The sequence below is a fragment of the Polyodon spathula genome, chromosome 3 (assembly GCF_017654505.1).
Source record: "Polyodon spathula isolate WHYD16114869_AA chromosome 3, ASM1765450v1, whole genome shotgun sequence".
Classification (NCBI taxonomy): Eukaryota; Metazoa; Chordata; class Actinopteri; order Acipenseriformes; family Polyodontidae; genus Polyodon; species Polyodon spathula.
Window position 1 is genome coordinate 57368586 of NC_054536.1, and position 14107 is coordinate 57382692.

General features: G+C 42.5%; 1 protein-coding gene across 3 annotated transcripts in view; it reads left to right on the forward strand.

The window, feature by feature from the left end:
* The first annotated feature begins 3354 nt into the window (after positions 1-3354).
* Positions 3355-14107, forward strand: part of LOC121313228 (protein LYRIC-like) — a 52620-nt gene continuing 41867 nt past the window's right edge. For 2 of the 3 annotated variants that reach the window (XM_041245557.1, XM_041245555.1), the window contains exons 1-5: positions 3358-4304; positions 5088-5183; positions 6855-6936; positions 7243-7401; positions 11088-11138. In XM_041245557.1, coding sequence (XP_041101491.1) covers positions 3960-4304; positions 5088-5183; positions 6855-6936; positions 7243-7401; positions 11088-11138 — 733 coding nt within the window. In that variant the 5' untranslated portion in view covers positions 3358-3959. Of the gene's footprint in view, positions 4305-5087; positions 5184-6854; positions 6937-7242; positions 7402-11087; positions 11139-14107 lie in introns of all 3 variants that reach the window. The other variant, XM_041245556.1, reaches the window with a different exon arrangement.

A 14107-nucleotide genomic window follows, 5' to 3' on the forward strand; every position in this document is an offset into this window, starting at 1 on the left:
TGATCAACCTGCAAGATGCCTACTTTCACGTCCCGATCCGTCCCGCGCACAGAAAATATCTGCACTTCGCCTTTCAAGGCAACGCGTACGAATTCTGCGTGCTGCCATTTGGCCTCTCACTGGAGCCCCGCACATTTTCAAAGTGCATGGATGCAGCACTGGCTCCACTCAGGCTGCGGGGTATTCAGATCCTAAACTATCTGGACGACTGGTTGATTTGTGTGCAGTCAAAAGCACGCACAGAGGCACACACAAAACAAGGTGAAGTTGGGGCTTTCAATACATCAACAGAAGAGCAACTTCATACCGTCTCAGTCTACAGTGTTCCTGGGGATTAAACTGAACTATGTGAGCATGCTTGCCTCACTGTCAGAAGACAGGATTCGATCATTGGAGACCACACTCTCCCTATTCAGAGAGGACGCTCTCCTACAGGTCAAACTATATCAAAGGTTGTTGGGGCTGATGGCAGCCGCCTCGAGAATCCTTCCACTAGGTCTGCTGAGAATGCGCCCGCTTCAAGCCTTCGAATACACTCAAGGTGCACCCGGTCCGAGATCGGTACCGGCTGGTGCGAGTGTCCAGACAATGCCGGAAGACACTGGATTGGTGGCTCCGTCCCAGGAATCTGCGCCTCGGATCCCCTCAAAGAAGGGAAGTGATCACTACAGATGCCTCCAGTCTGGACTGGGGAGTGGTCTAGAACGGTAGAGGAATAAGAGGTCAGTGGAAGGGACACTGGCAGCAAGCACACATAAATGCACAAGAGCTGCAAGCAGTGAGCCTGGCATTGTTACATTTTCGCCAGCAATTAGCGCACAAACATGTGCTGGTTCAAACAGACAACACCACAGTGGTAGCCTACATAAATCATCAGGGCGACCTGCGCTCAACGGACCTTCACCATGCAGCGCACAGACTCCTGTCCTGGACACATAGAAACTTGCTTTCCATCAGGGCAGTACACCTCCCCGGTGTGGACAACAAGGCAGCAGACCTGCTGTCCAGAGGAGCTACAGACAGCTCAGAGTGGAGGCTGCATCTTCAAGTGGTGAAGCAGATTTTGGAGTGGTTTCAGCCTGCACGACTCGATCTCTTTGCCACAGCCGAGTCCACTCATTGCCCCCTATGGTTCTCCATGGAAAGAGATGGGGGCCCCCTGGGAGTAGAAGCGCTAGCTCACCCCTGGCCACAGGGGCTCTTGTATATGTTCCCTCCGCTACCATTAATACCCCTGACACTAGAGAGGATCAGGGTGGAAAGAGCACAGGTTCTGCTGGTTGCACCCAGATGGCCGAGATGCCCCTGGTTTGCTCTCCTCTCCAACATGTTGTCAGATCAGCCGTGGCAGCTCCCGCTGTGCAAGGACCTCCTGTGCCAAGTGGAGAGGCTATTATGGCACCAGAACCCAGCCCAGTTCCAACTCTGGCCATTGAACGGAGCCATCTATTCAGACGAGGTTTGCCAGAAGCAGTAGTAGAAACAATATAGTCTGCTAGGGCACCGAGCACTAGAGCCCAGTACTCATATAAATGGAAAGTTTTCCAAGACTGCTGCCTTGCCGAAGGTCCCGATCCGGTGACTTGCCCGATTGAGATGATATTAACCTTCTTACAACACCTGTTTGATGCAGGAAAATTAGGATCCACTTTGAAGGTATACCTGGCAGCAATATCAGTGTGCCATGACAAAATTGACTCAGTGTCCCCTGGGCCAGATTTCCTGGCAGTGCAATTTCTTAAAGGGGCTCGGAGGCTTCATCCTCCCATGAAAAGTATGGTCCCCAATAGCCATTACATCTGCCAGACAAGTAAGTGAGATTCATGCGCTGTCCATTGATGACACATATATGGCTTTCACTGGAAACGACTCGCGGATAACATTAAGAACAAATCCATCCTTTTTGCCAAAGGTGATGTCCTCATTCCAAATTAAGCAATCAGTGATTTTGGAAACTTTCAGACCTCCCCCGCACGAGTCAGAGGAGGACCGTAGAGAACACACGCTATACCCAGTTTGGGTTCTGCGCTGTTATTTGGATAGGACGGCGTGCTGGAGACAGTCCCACCAGCTGCTTGTCTGCTATGGCCCCCGCTCTAGAGGTCAGGCCCTATCGAAGCAACGTCTAGCGCACTGAGTGGCAGATGCTATACGCTTGGTATATGAACAGACGGACTCCCCCTTGCCAGGGGACATTACGGCGCATTCTACCAGGGGCCAGGCAACTTCGTGGGCTTTCCTTCATGGTGCCTCCTTAGATGAGTTATGCAATGCTGCTACATGGACAGGTAGTCAGATATTTGTGCGTTTTTACCGCCTTGATGTGACAAGCCGAACGAGACCATCTCTGGGCTCTAGAGTTTTGCAGGCGGCATGCCCTTAGGCGTCATGTGGGCTCTGTTGCTATTGCCGTGGGGCTGTACTGTCGGTAATCTGGAGCCACGACAGCTTTGGTACAGCTTTCCCATTCGGTAATGGTTGTCATTCGAACTGAAAGGGAACATTAGGTTATTACCATAACCCTGGTTCCATGAAAGAGAATGACAACCATTACCCTTCGAGGTCGTGTCCCCAGCTGACTACTGTGAGGATGTCACTCTTCAGTAGGAGGTGGGCTGGACTTCCCCCTCACAGCAGGGCCCTGATAGGGCAGCTTTTGTATATTTGCTCAGAGATTGACGGTCAGAGAGGCTCTTCCCATTCGGTAATGGTTGTCATTCTCTTTCAGGGAACCGGGGTTATGGTAATAACCTAACGTTTGAAGTTTGTTCAGACAGCCTGTAGCCAGTGTTGCCAAATCCACAAAGCAGGAAGTCGCTAGAGAAACCACACAAAGTCGCTAGATGTCGCTATTTAGACATTCTAAAGTTGCCAGAAATGTCGCTAGACAATTTACCATTCCTCTTGGAATCGCTTAACGAGAGTAAATACCAAACAATATTAAATGTATTAATGATGGTTAATCATTTTTAAACGTCAAATTTATATTTGTCTGCATTATTTATACAGATAATCTATGCAGAGTTAGTCTGATGTAATTGATTTTATTGTAACATTATACATCACGTATCACTGATTTAGTGCATTACATTTTTTTTGAATAACTGATGTCGTTCGCTTCCGCTAACAAGGGGCAGCAGTTGTAGTAGTTATTTACATTACGATTAGCAGGTCACTCGTGATCTCTTTGGTTCACAGCCGCAACCAGCTCCGCGGCAACTTTTCAAAGCTGAGTTGGTCTGTGCAGGATGTGCACAGATTTCTGCAGGTGGAATTGAGTGACGTCACGCAGCAGCCCTCGATGAACGCGCATCTGTGCGATTACGTGTGGACTGGAAATCTGGACTGCGTGAAGAACGCCACGGGAGCAGCGTGGTGTATTGGGCTGCGTGTGACAAGTCGTATAATCGCTTTAACATGTTTTTGTCGCTAGGGAAACCCAAAAGTCGCTGGATCTAGCGACAAAATCGCTAAGTTGGCAACACTGCCTGCAGCTCCCAGATATGTATTTCTGTCTAGTCCTCTGTGTCTGTATCTCTCTCGCTCTCGCGTTTCCATCAGCAGCCTTCCCAAAATCCCCTTTCAGATCCCATCCATTTTAGTGATGACGTTGCACTGGTCTGTGGACGAGAGTTAAGCAGCCTCTCGGGTGGTTTCATTCACACATTCCTCGTTTAGCAAACCTAGCGCTGAAGCCAACATAGGACAGCTTTCGCTTCAGCGTCTGTCAGACAAACATTTTGAAAGGAGGAAAGGAACGCGTTGAACAAGCCCGACAAAAACAAACAAAAAAAAAGATTGGTTTCTATTTGTTTAATCTATTGTTACAGTCTGTGTCGAATATCACTAATAGCCGTGTTTTGTTTTTTCTGACGAGTATGTTGTCAAATTGACCCCCCTCCCCTTTTGTTGTACATTTATCTCTCCTTCCCTCCGTGTCTATCGGTTTCAGTGTTAAAATGGAAGCGAGGTGGCAGGATATAGCGGCTCAGCATGCCGATGTGATATCTAGCCGTCTACGAGAGCTGTTGTCCACTGGTCTGGACCTGCTGCACTCCAAACTCGGGGTGGACCTGGGGCTGAAGCCCGAACAGTACCCGTCCTGGGTTCTGTTGCTGACGGCCTTCATCGGGTTGCTGGTGATCGTGGTCGTGTGGGCCGCGGCCTGCGTTGGGCTTTGCGCTGGGAGAAAGCGGGGGGCCAGAGCCAGCGACACTGGGAGCCAAGCCACAAAAACATCGACAACCAAGAGTGGAAAAGGAGAAGAGCAAAAGAAAAAGAACAAGAAAAAAACTGTTGAAAAGGTAAGACTGACTAGTTCGATTCATTTTTTACGACACCAAGTAACACATCGCTTGAACGAGAAACAGCATATCGATATTTGCCACCCCGACACAGTTAAGAAGTTACGTGGGGTTTTGATGATTTGCTTGTGCATGCTGTGTTTTAACAAACCACTACATTTAGCTAAATATGTAATAGGTCGCGGTATGCCATCTCGTTGCGGTAGGACACAGGAGATGGTTTTATTCCAGACGACAGTCATGTTTCTTTTAGTGAAATTTAAGTTATGTTTATTTGTTATACAAAGTGCAAAATAAATGACAGTATTTTTTGTTTTTTTATATTGCGATGGAACAGGCGGTCGAACTAGAGTGCAGATGATTGTGCAGGTATATACCACGTCACTACTGTAATTTAAAAAAAAATTATACGTGTCGCTTTGGATTCACAAAACGTAGTTAGAACAAAAAATGAAAATGTTTTCGTGATATTATTATTATTATTGTTATTATTATTATTACTGTTATTAACAAATGCAGCTAGTATATATATATATATATATATATATATATATATATATATATATATATATATATATGCGCGCATGCATGCATGCACACACACATACGCACGCTGGTTAGATAAACGTCAACAAAACAATACCAAGAAAAATAAGATATTGACTTGAATACCTATAAAATAACTAGCTAGCCTTTTATTGTATAATTATAGCACAGTATTTACCCTAAAGCGACCTCATTGATCAATTAGTTTATCCTAATGATGATTATTTCCACCCACAGAAACCTCAAAATGGATGCACAATATTTGAACAGCAAGAAGATGATGTAAAAACTACCAGTGAGATTTTGAAACAATCAGAAATGAAAGTTGAGAAGGTTTGTTTTTGTTCTAAATTTTACATGCCCAACACAATTTTACAGGACCAAGTGTGAAACTGAAAACCACTTCTCTGCTGCTGGTGATTCCACACAGATAGGAGTTCAGGACTGCATGTCCTGCTGTGTGTCAGTCAAGTGTGTCTAGTGCCAACAGTCACAAACATCCTATGTTCCACTGTTCCTCTTAGTTGCCATTTTTTCATGAAATAACCATACATCCAGTACTTAATTTGTGCTGGGTATTCCCAGTACCTCTAGTTAAAAATCACATAAAATACTTTTTTTAAATTCTCAGCACAGTTGTATCAAGTCTTCAAGTTCTTGAAGTTTGGTTCAAGTTCATGCTAAAGAGAGACAGTCTGCTGCCACATTTGTAGCCTACTTTTAAATTATGATTTCAGCTTGAGTGCCATTAAGTAAGATGACACTGGCTGCAACTCCTATTGTTTTTTTTTTTTATACACAACTAAGCTTATTTGATTTGAAAAACGTCATGAACGATGCAAGCAACTTACACTGCTTGGTTTGATTAAATGAGTAGTACACAACAAAATATGAAAGCTGAACATTAATTTCAACAAACAACTTTTTAATGAAAAAAGATAGCTTTCTGAAATAGGGACATTATATATATATAATATATATATATATGTTTGGTGTACTCAATGACACAAAATAACATTACTTTAAAGAATGCTCAAAAATTTGCTTAATCTGATTAAACGCTCTTTGTTATTTTCCCCGCAGTTTAAGTAATTCATTGCAAATGTAATCCGTTGTCACTCCGACAGCAGAATAGCTTAACCAATAGCAGCTCAAAACACTCGGGCGTCGCATTTTCTGCTGTTCGCGCAGATACACGGGGACACAATGTTAGAACAGATGAGATGCTGGCTGGAAGTGATGTCGGAGATAATACTCCCGGGCAGGTCGGGCAATATAATTTTCAAACACTGGTACTACTCAGCTAGCCCTTAGTCAGACTTCTATCATAATTTGTTTCCCCTGCAGCCCTCATCCATGTACTGGTTTGTTTAATTTCTTTATTTTTAGTAGGGAGCCTATCTGCAAGATTTATCAGGATCGCACTGTGATTATTATATTATCATTTGCTATTAACTTTCTAGTTTGCGGACATCAAGAGGGCCTTGAGTTGGAAGCTACAGCTGCTCCTGTCAGGTTGTGATCTCAACCTGCAGATGCAGCCATTCTTGGCTTCTTGATTTTGCAAAGCTGTCATAAATCCATTGGTGATTCCCTTTAGCTGATAGCAGGTTAGATTTGTTGTGCCATTTTATTTTACCAGTTTTATTGTTTTACACACTGGCAAATTATGTCCTACAAGGACTTTGGTGGTAAAAATATTTTCAAGATTGCAAGTCAAGTTTTCATGCTTGACATGCCCTTAGTGAGTCTGGAGTGAATGTATGTATCAAATTGCAAAGTGTTTTTGAATTTTGTAGACGTTTATGTGGTGATCATAACAGGCAGCATATGTTTTTTATTTTTTTTTGTTTGTTTTTTTTGTTTTCCTACAATGCATACTTGTTGCCTTCTGGGTGTGGGTCAAATTCTTTAAAATCACCTTACCCCCCCCCCCCCCCCCCCCCCCCCCCCCCCAATCAGTCTAATTCTTGATATACTCTATCTGTTCTTAATCTTTGGTAGCAAACCAAGAAATCCAAGAAGATAAAAGCAGGAGTAAAACAAGCACTGCATATCTCTTCTGGTGGAAAAGAACCTGAGGATGGTATGGAATAAGTATATTCTATCTAGTTTGAATAGTATATTCTACAAAATCAAAATAATGTTTTATACAGTATTGCGGGTTTTAATAATAAACAAGTTGTGTCATTTTGATAGCAGGGTGATGTTGATGATATTCCTGCATGTGCAAGTCAAGAAATTAGAACAGGTTCTTATTTTGCCAATGATGTAGTTTATAGTCAGGAATCGGTTATCAAGCAGTGCTGAAAGAGGAACCATTGTACTCTCCCAGATGTTTCAGGTTTGCCAGACATGCCTGTTTGTACATTCTTAATCTTTGTTTGACTAGGTGCATGGGAAACTAAGATCAGTAACCGGGAGAAGAAGCAGCAGCGAAGGAGAGACAAAGTGGCTGAGGATTCCAGTCTTCCTGAAACACAAGCAGTTGTTGCTGCAGAACACCCCACATCACTTACCCCAGTTCCAGTTGGTCTTTGGAAGATCAAAGGTAAGAGGGTTATTTTATTGTGACGCAGCTATTTGATCAATAGATCCACACTTCAGCAGTGTAACTGTTCTTGCACAACACAAATTGAGTGTTGTCTAGGACATTTCTTGGCATGCTTTTGGGGAATGGAACAGTTCCATATGATGTACATGGTTTCTATAAATACCATTACCTGTGTACTAGAAGCATACCCAGGTCTCACGTGAATTATTGTGGTGTGACGAGAAGCCATGGCCCTGTGTATTGTGTGCTGTTTTTATGATTTATTTGTATATATAATTTATGTAAATATGACTTTGTATTGTATTATTATTGTTGGTATGTATGTGTTTTGTGCGGACGGACGAAAGCTGTCCGTTATTGTAGTTTACTATTTGAGACTGGCACAAAAGCTGGTCCCCATAAAGTGTCGCTGGTGTGGATGGGGTTGAATCCTCATCCCAGTAAAGCTCTTGGGAATGTGGCTGGAGCCTTAATAAGGTCATTGTTTAATAGGTCATTAAGGCTCGAGCCACAGATATACAGTGCCTATAGGAAGTATTCACCCCCCTTGGATGTTTTCAGTTTGTGTTACAAGCTGTAATCTTGATGCATTTTAAATGGGATTTTTTTTTCTTTTGATTTACACAACCTGCTCAACACAATGTGTGAAAAAACAAATCAATTAAAAATAAAAACCTGAAAAGTCTTCATTAGATAAGTATTCACTCCCTTTGCTATGACACTCCTAAATAAGCTCAGGTGCAACCAGTTGCCTTCAGAATTCACACAATAAGTTAAATGGAGTGTGCATCTGTGTGCAATAAGTGGTTCATATAATTTTAGATTAAAAACACCTGTCTCTGTAAGGTCCCACAGCTGGGTGGTACATTGAAAGCAAAGATATTACCGTGAAGACAAGGAGCTTTCAAAACAACTCCGGGATAAAGTTGTGGAAAAGCACAGATCAGGGGAGGGGTATAAAAAGATTTCAAAGGCATTGACTATCCCTTGGAGCACAGTCAAGTCGGCCATTAAGAAGTGAAATGCTCTCCTACCAAACTGAGCAGCCAGGCAAGAAGGGCATTGGTCAGAGAAGCCACCAAGAGGCTAATGACAACTCTGAAAGACCTACAGCGTTCCATGGCTGAGATGGGAGAAACTGTCCATGTGTCAACAGTAGCTGAGGTACTCCACAAATCTGGCCTATATGGAAGAGTGGCAAAAAGGAAGTAATTTCTGAAAAAAGCCCATGTAAAATCCCGGAACTTGCAAAAAGGCATGTGGCAGACTCTGAAAAGATGTGGCAAAAGATTCTGTGACTGAATATTTGGTTTAAATGCAAAGCGTTGTGTGGTGGAAACCCAACACCGCACATCATCCTGAGAACACCATCCCGTCTGAAGCATGGTGGTGGCAGCATCATGCTGTGAGGGTGCTTTTCATCATCGGGGACTGGGAAGCTTGTCAAGGTAGAGGGCAAAATGGATGGAGCTAAATACAGGCAAGTTCTTAAGGAAAACCTGCTTCAGTCTGCAAAAGACTGGGACCGAGAGTCATCTTTCAGCAGGACAATGACTCCAAGCACACAGCCAAAGCGACCCTGGAGTGGCTTAAAAACCAGAAAGTGAATGTCCTAGAGTGGCCTAGTCAAAGCCTGGACTTGCATCCGATTTAGAATCTTTGGCAAGACTTGAAGATTGCGGTCCACCAACGATCCCCATCCAACTTGACAGAGCTTGAGCAATTTTGCCAAGAAAAATGGGTGAATATTGCACAATCCAGATGTGTAAACCTGGTAGAGACTTACCCCCAAAAGCTGTAATTGCTGCCAAAGGTGGTTCTACCAAGTATTGACTTTGGGTGGTGAATATTTATCTAACCAAGACATTTCAGGTTTTTTTATTTTTACACAATAAAAAATTCTCTTGCCTCTTCAAAATGTTAAGTAGGTTGTGTAAATCCAAAGGAAAAAAAATCCAGTTTTTAAATGCATCAAGATTTCATGTTGTAACACAACAAACTGCAAATGTCCAAGGGGGCTGAATACTTACTATAAGCACTGTAAAAGACCCACTCCAAGCTTATTATTGGAAGGGAGTGGAGAACGAGTTAGGAGGTAAAAGCAAATTCAAAGTAAACAATTGCTTTACGTGCTGGCTCAAAACCAGCACTATACTTGTTTTAGTTCTGTTTATTTGGCCAACATGCCCTTTTGTGTAAAATAAGTGCAGAATGCCATAGTTTTTCAGTTTTGACCCGCTACTTCCTGGAGGTGATTCTGTGTTTCTGGTCTGATGTCACCCCTGCAAAGCCACCCTTTCACATGTGATGTTAGCAGTGGGATGACAGCGCTTCCAAGCGTTAGGCCAGGAATACTGCGGGTGAATTTTACTTTGTGTGTGTTGTGTTTTTTTTTTTTTTTTTTTTTTTTTTTTGAGGGGGGGGGGGGTGGGAAGAAGCAGCAGCAGGCCTACTAACAGCAGAGCATGGCTGGTCTCAAGTCCCACCTGATCTCTACTATGCTGGATGTCTGCCTCACCTGCCTTGAAGGTGAGGAATGGTGCTTCGACATTGGCAGGGTCAGGCACGTAGCACCCAACGAACCCCCTCCATGGCAGGAGAGGGAGGAGCCTGAATGTCCTGCACCCATGTGGTTTGGAGCCCGAACACCGTAAACCCAGAAGGGGGTAGGTGGTGCGCCCACAGCCCAAGAAGGGGGGAAAGGTGCGGAGGAAGGAGAAGGAACCTATGGGTATGAGGAGGAGGATGAGGAGCCAGTGTGGCCACAGCCCAACAGGGGGGAGGCCGAGCATCCATAGCCCATGAAAGGGAAATCCTTAGGTTGCACTAACGGGGGAAGAATACCTGCTGGTTTCACCTCCACCACCATCATCCGAGGGAGAGGATCAGGAGCTGCTTCTGCGTCCTTTGAGGCAGACTGGTCCACTCTCCTCTAAGGGGATCTGGGACTGCCCGATGGAGCCTGAGCGGGATATCGAGGATGCCCCCCCTTGCTGTTTGCGCGAGATTGGGAGCACTGGGAGGCTTGGTAACAGCAACACCACCCAGTGCCCCTCCCAGATGTTGCAGCCATGGTGTTCAACTACCTGGCTGCAGTTATGGGAGGGGCCCCGCTGCCATCTCCAGTGCCAGAAGGAGAGGAGCCATTGCTGCCGTTTCCACCACCAGGAGGAGACTGCTTACTGCTCCCACCACTGCCCGAAGATTACCTGCCACTCCCTCCTCCACCGCCGTGGGAGGACTTCTTGCCGCTTCCAGCTTGTAGAAATGTGGCTGGAGCCTTAAGGTCATTGTTTAATAGGTAATTAAGGCTCCAGCCGCAGATATAAAAGACCCACTCCATGCTCATTATTGGAAGGGTGTTCGAAGTAGGGTGCTTTTCACATGTGGGAACGTGTTTGTTTAGCCAAGACTTTACTTCTCGAGGGGAATTTTTAAACTGGATGGCTAAGGTCTGATAAAATTTAATTTTATCATATATACGTGCACTGCAAATAAACCAGCATACCCATATTGCACACCATTTATATTTATTATCTATTAAAACCTATATTTGGATTTGGGCAATACTTGATTTAATGCTCTCCATGAAATTCTATACCATATGAACAATATTTCAGAAGAAGCACTTGTTCAAATTTCAGCTAAATATTTAAGTTATTTTTTTATTCTTTTTTACTTAGGGGAACCTGTTCGTATGAAGCCAAGAAAAGGAGAGGCCATAATATCTCAGGGTAAGAGATTAAATATATTCATTTTCACACTACATTTACGGTTAATTGTCATTTTTTTTATTTTCACATCAGGCAAAGAATGACCCATAGGGTACAGAGTTTGTCTGTTCTGTCTTAAAGTATCATTGGTATACAAAAGGGCACAAGATGAATAAGGTTTATGAAACTCTGAAGGAACAGTAAACACATAGCAGCACCCACTGACCACCACTACCACCAAGTGTAGAGGGAGGATAATTATTCACCTGCCTGTGTGCTCAGCCATTCTGGTAACATTGATGGTAACAGTAGAAATAAAATAAGTCACAGTATGTGGTCATTTTCCGTGTATTTAAAAGTGGTGTGTTTAAAAGTGCGTTTGTTCAGCTTTTACTCTTAAGCTGCTTGGAACGTAAAATGTAATTTGCAAGTGGCCAGGGAGCTGCAGGGAAACTGTCACCAGCATAGTGAACCAGTGTTATAGGTAGGGGTGTATGAAATTGAGGGGTCACCGCGAAATTCACCTCCCTTTTAGGGGCCAATGCATACCGGACAAGTACAGAGAGAGATAAAAACCTTGTTTAAATGAACTACTGCACAACGCATGCAAACTACGTATCTTTCTTCTGTAGATAGCCCTTTTTTTTTTATTCCTTTGCCGTCCTGTGTGTATTGCACTTAAGCAAAAAACAAACAAACAAAAAATGTTCATAAGTACCATTTACAAAAAAAAGTGGTGTTTTCTGAGTTACGGACAGCACTTTCAACTGAAAAAAAAATGTTTTTAACTTTAAGGATTGCAGATTGCATTTAATATTATTAAGTACAGTTGCTGTCCTTTGTCAGATCTGGTCCGACATTGCAAAAATCCCATTCCAGTCTGATGTCGGATATCGCAAAAAAAACTTTTTTTAACAGGTCATGTGTCAGCTCTGAGTGGAGAAAGCCGACAGAGGGTGTTCCCCAATTGTCTCTGATCGGGAAAGAATTTGAACAGAGAAGTGGAGACCAAAGTGGAGTGAGCATAGAGACACGGCAGCCTGAAAAACTTGCAGAGATAATGAAGGAAGTCGTCGGTGATTATGAAAGTAGTTTAGATGAAGATTTCAAAGAATCCACGGAAGAAGAAATTAATTTCTCAAAGTGACGAGTCGGGAGGAAAATGAAGAAAACATCACGACAAGCCAGGCGTGGAATGGGGTGGAGATGAGCTCCTGTAAGCGCATATAGTTCTGTGATTAGATAGGGTCTGCTTTGAAAAGTATCACATGCTGGATAATTAGATACATCTGTGAATAGCATATACATAGTTAGATTTGTTCTATAATTGTTGTTGCTTCAAATTTGTGCACTTTTTGTGTATTTTGCAGTTCTGCATTGTTTTTAGTTATTTTTTATTTTTTTTTTTTTTTGGAGAACTGGTCCCGCCAGCTCTTCCATTGGTTTTTAACTACATCTGAGTCAAGACTTGCAAAATAAGTAAACCAAGTAACAATGTATTACTTTTACTTGTGGTTCGCTAAAGCACCTTATCCAGAACAGAACCAGTTGAAGTTCTTAATCTTAAAAAAACGAAACTTTATACAACTAAGTTTAAAGATACAGTTTGTGTTTGAAACACAGGGCTCGATACTCAATCCATTCTCCACAAATAAATACAGTAATAAGCATTTTGAAGACTGGACATTTATGTATTTGCTGTCTGCCCTAAAATTAAATAATGTAAAATATACATAAAGATTATGTACATTATATTTATACATGTATTCATTTAATTCAGATGGAGGTATTTTTTTAAGATGTCGGATCTCATTTTGTGTTGCTGTTAAAAATCCTTGATAGAGTGTTCTTGTTTTCTTTACTGTAGCTCTGTTTGTTTCCATTATCTTTAAGGAAACTTCATTTCGGCAATAGCTACTGGTTTAAATCACTTGTTTTTATTAAGCCTGTCTGTGTTAATGAAGTACAGTAGGGGCTTCCTGTTTTGTTGTCATGTAGATGAGGGGGCGAGAGCTTGAGTGTGATTGGTTAAAGAGACAAATTTGTGCCCAACGAGCACAGAAAAATAGGACAATGTCTTTTTGACGCTGTCTGTTTTATGCGATGCGTCCAGTGTGAATTCCTCCATAGGATGTATTGTATTTTTACATCAAAATCTGGATATTATAAACATCTGGTTCACACACCATATAAACAAACTGAGTTGGCTTGAAATCTGCTTTGTGAACACAAACAGACTCGGTTCTGACAAAAAGGACAAATAAAAGGAAAAAAAAACTTTAGGTCGTATCCAAAGAAATGCAATTAGTGTCAATAGCAAGCATAGAGATACGTTGGTGTAAGTAAAACGATCCAGATAGTCAGTTTGAAACGGACCCAGTGTGAATGCAGCTTAAAACAAAAAAACCTTGCAGCCCCCGCTTTCATCATTCTGGTCAATGGTCACTTTTTCCCATTTTATACACATACCTCTTTCTATTGCTATAAAACTCATTTTAAAAATGAAAAGTGTTTGACTGGGTTTGTAAAAATATTTAATGAGAAACATAACTTCTTGGTATCCCAGCAGGCCCTTGGGTGAAACCACACGCTCGTCACTCCCCTGGGGCGTGTTTTACACATCACATGACACACACAGGTTATTTTTCTGACAAGAATTAGACTCAACTGTAAGCCTTTCAAGTAAGGAATGTTTCCAAGTGTTAACTAACATTATCCTGTAATGTTGTGGTAATTTTACAAAAAATAAAAATAACAATTTGTGTATTGCAGTATATTGGTATAACCTGTATATTGCTGTAACCCTGATATGAAGAAGCAACATTGTTCCAGTTCTATTGTAAAATTAACGGATGTATTGCACAGAATCTTTTTTTTTTTTTTTCTATAAATGTAGCCGTTGCCATTTATTTTTTCACCCCAGTTTTCTCCCCAATTGTGTTATTATTAATCCTGGTTCACAGCTGCAATGCCCCGGTGACTTGGAAAAC